The following is a 2,175-nucleotide window of genomic DNA, read 5'->3' as shown; positions in this document are numbered from 1 at the left end:
GCCTCTGGGGTCAGTGAGGCTGGGGAGTGTGGAGTCCCCAGAGCCACCACATGAGTCCCCTCTCCAGTCTTTCCTGAAGCAGCTGGATTGGGCCCTCTCAGCTCCATGTGTGCAGCCAGACGGGCGCCTGTGTGGGTGTGTCCCATGCCACCTGCCCTGCCGGGGCTGTAGCTGCTGGAGGTTCCGCCTGATAGCACCTCCTCCTGGCCGGCCTCGTCTCTGAGTGATCTGGAGGGACTCTGCTCCATCTCTGTGAGCCTCAGTTTCCTCCTCCACAAATGAGGACGGAGGTTTTCCATCGCGGGAGGGTTGCATGGAGGACCGTGAGCGTGGCACCGCACCTCATCCAGTGGCCTCAGGTGCGTCTGTCTGGCCCCTGCAGATCCCCCTCAGAAGGCCTCCCACAATGCCTCGGTGGACATGTGTGAGCTGAAACGGGACCTCCAGCTGCTCAGCCAGCTTCTGAAGCATCCTCGGAAGAACTCCAGGAAGCCCTCGGCCACCGCCGCCAGCCAGTGAGTATGGCTCCCAGTGTGGGGAGGGGCTCCCCGGAGACCTGCACTTGAGCAGGCCAGGGACCTGGAGTAGGAGGCCAGGTGGAAGCCTTCCCCAGGGGTGGAATGTTCTCATCTTTCTATCTCTTTTTGGAGGAGTCGTGAGACAACCTGTAGGCCAAGCCCCACATCTGCCCGAGTCAGTAACAGACAAATGTCCCTCCTGCCATCCCGGGACAGTACACCCGAGTCCCCTCTCTGCCAGTGAAGGAGAAATGGTGGGCCCATTCTACAGCTCAGCAGACTGAGGCCTCGCCATGGGGAGGGCTGCTCCATGGCCACAGAGTGGGTCGGTCCAGGCAGGACTGGGCCCAGGATAGCCCCCTACCCCACCCCTCTTCTTTCCTGTTTGCCTGGACGCCCCAGCTCCCTCTCTCCCTCCTCCGGTCATCCTCTCTGTCGGGCACTCATCAGGCTGTTTTTCTCTCTCGCCCCTTCTCTTCTCTCCCCTGACCTTCTTTCCTGTCTCTCTGCGGTCTCTTTCCTGTGTATGTATCTGCCTAAGTCTCTCCTCTGCCTGTCTGCCTGCCTGGATCCCCTCCACGGCAGTTACCAACTCTCTCTCCCCCCGCCAGTCGGCTGCACAGCCTGGAGTCGAAGCTGACCTCCGTGAGGTTCGCAGGCGACACGGTGTCCTTCGAGGAGGATCAGGTCAACGCCACGGTGTGGAAGCTCCAGCCCACAGCCGGCCTCCAGGACCTGCATATCCGTTCCGGACAGGAGGTCAGGGGTCAAGATCTGGCAGGAAGCAGATGTGGGGGCTGTGAGCACTCCCTTCCCCTGGGCCTCCCAGAGCCAGATCCAGTGACAAGCCTCAGGCCCAAGGAATACCCTCAGCCAGCGGCTACCCTGTAGCACTGAGGACACTTCCTGGCACAGTAATAGGGACAGAGGTGGGGAGGACTTGCTCCCTGTACCAGGGGCTCCTGTGGCACACCTGTGTGAACAGAAGACCAACCCCAAAATGCCTGTGCATGCACCCCAGTCTTAAGGCTGCCCTTTGAGTGGGCCTGGTTAGCTGGGAGCCACCCACGTTGTCCTCATATCCCACCACGCCAGGATGCTATGGGTGGAGTTGGCGTCTTGAAGCCCAGACAGCAGAACACCGTGTGATTCACCCGGCCCCAGTTGCCCCTGGGGCCCTCGGCTCTAACCACAAGGCTCCCCAGCCAGCGCAGGTGCCAAAGAAAGGAGGGGAGGGGTGAAAGGGCCGCTGTAAGTCAGGCACGGCTTCCTACAGGAGGCGGGGCTTAGAGATGGCAGCATCCAGGAAGGCGCGTGTGTCGGGGGGATGTGGAGGGGATCTACGGGCTCACCTCTAGCTGAGCCCTAAAGGGACTCTGGTCTGCAGGAGGAGCAGAGTGAGATCTCGGAGTACTCGGTGCTGCTGCCCCGTGTGCTCTTCCAGAAGACCAAAGGCCGGAGGGGGGAGGCTGAAAAGAGACTCCTCCTGGTGGACTTCAGCAGTCAAGCCCTGTTCCAGGTATGGGGCCCTCGTCCTCGTGCCCTCCCCTGGGGAAAACAGAGTCTGTCTGACAGAGAGGTTGAAAGAAGACATGGAGCCCAGGCCTCGCCTCCAGGAGCGAGAGCCTTTCCTTGGTCTGCAACATGCAAATCTCCC

The 2,175-nt window shown here is 61.2% G+C and overlaps 1 protein-coding gene across 2 annotated transcripts in view; it reads left to right on the top strand.

Moving 5' to 3' along the window:
• ADGRG1 (adhesion G protein-coupled receptor G1) overlaps positions 1-2,175 on the top strand; it is a 30,853-nt gene that overhangs the window by 20,289 nt on the left and 8,389 nt on the right. For both annotated transcript variants that reach the window (XM_011360093.2, XM_023530620.1), the window contains exons 4-6: positions 383-515; positions 1,130-1,277; positions 1,906-2,037. In XM_011360093.2, the coding sequence (XP_011358395.1) occupies positions 383-515; positions 1,130-1,277; positions 1,906-2,037 (413 nt within the window). The remainder of the gene's footprint in view (positions 1-382; positions 516-1,129; positions 1,278-1,905; positions 2,038-2,175) is intronic.

This window comes from Pteropus vampyrus, unplaced genomic scaffold (assembly GCF_000151845.1).
Source record: "Pteropus vampyrus isolate Shadow unplaced genomic scaffold, Pvam_2.0 Scaffold51, whole genome shotgun sequence".
NCBI lineage: Eukaryota > Metazoa > Chordata > Mammalia > Chiroptera > Pteropodidae > Pteropus > Pteropus vampyrus.
This window is presented reverse-complemented; position numbering and strand designations above follow the sequence as displayed.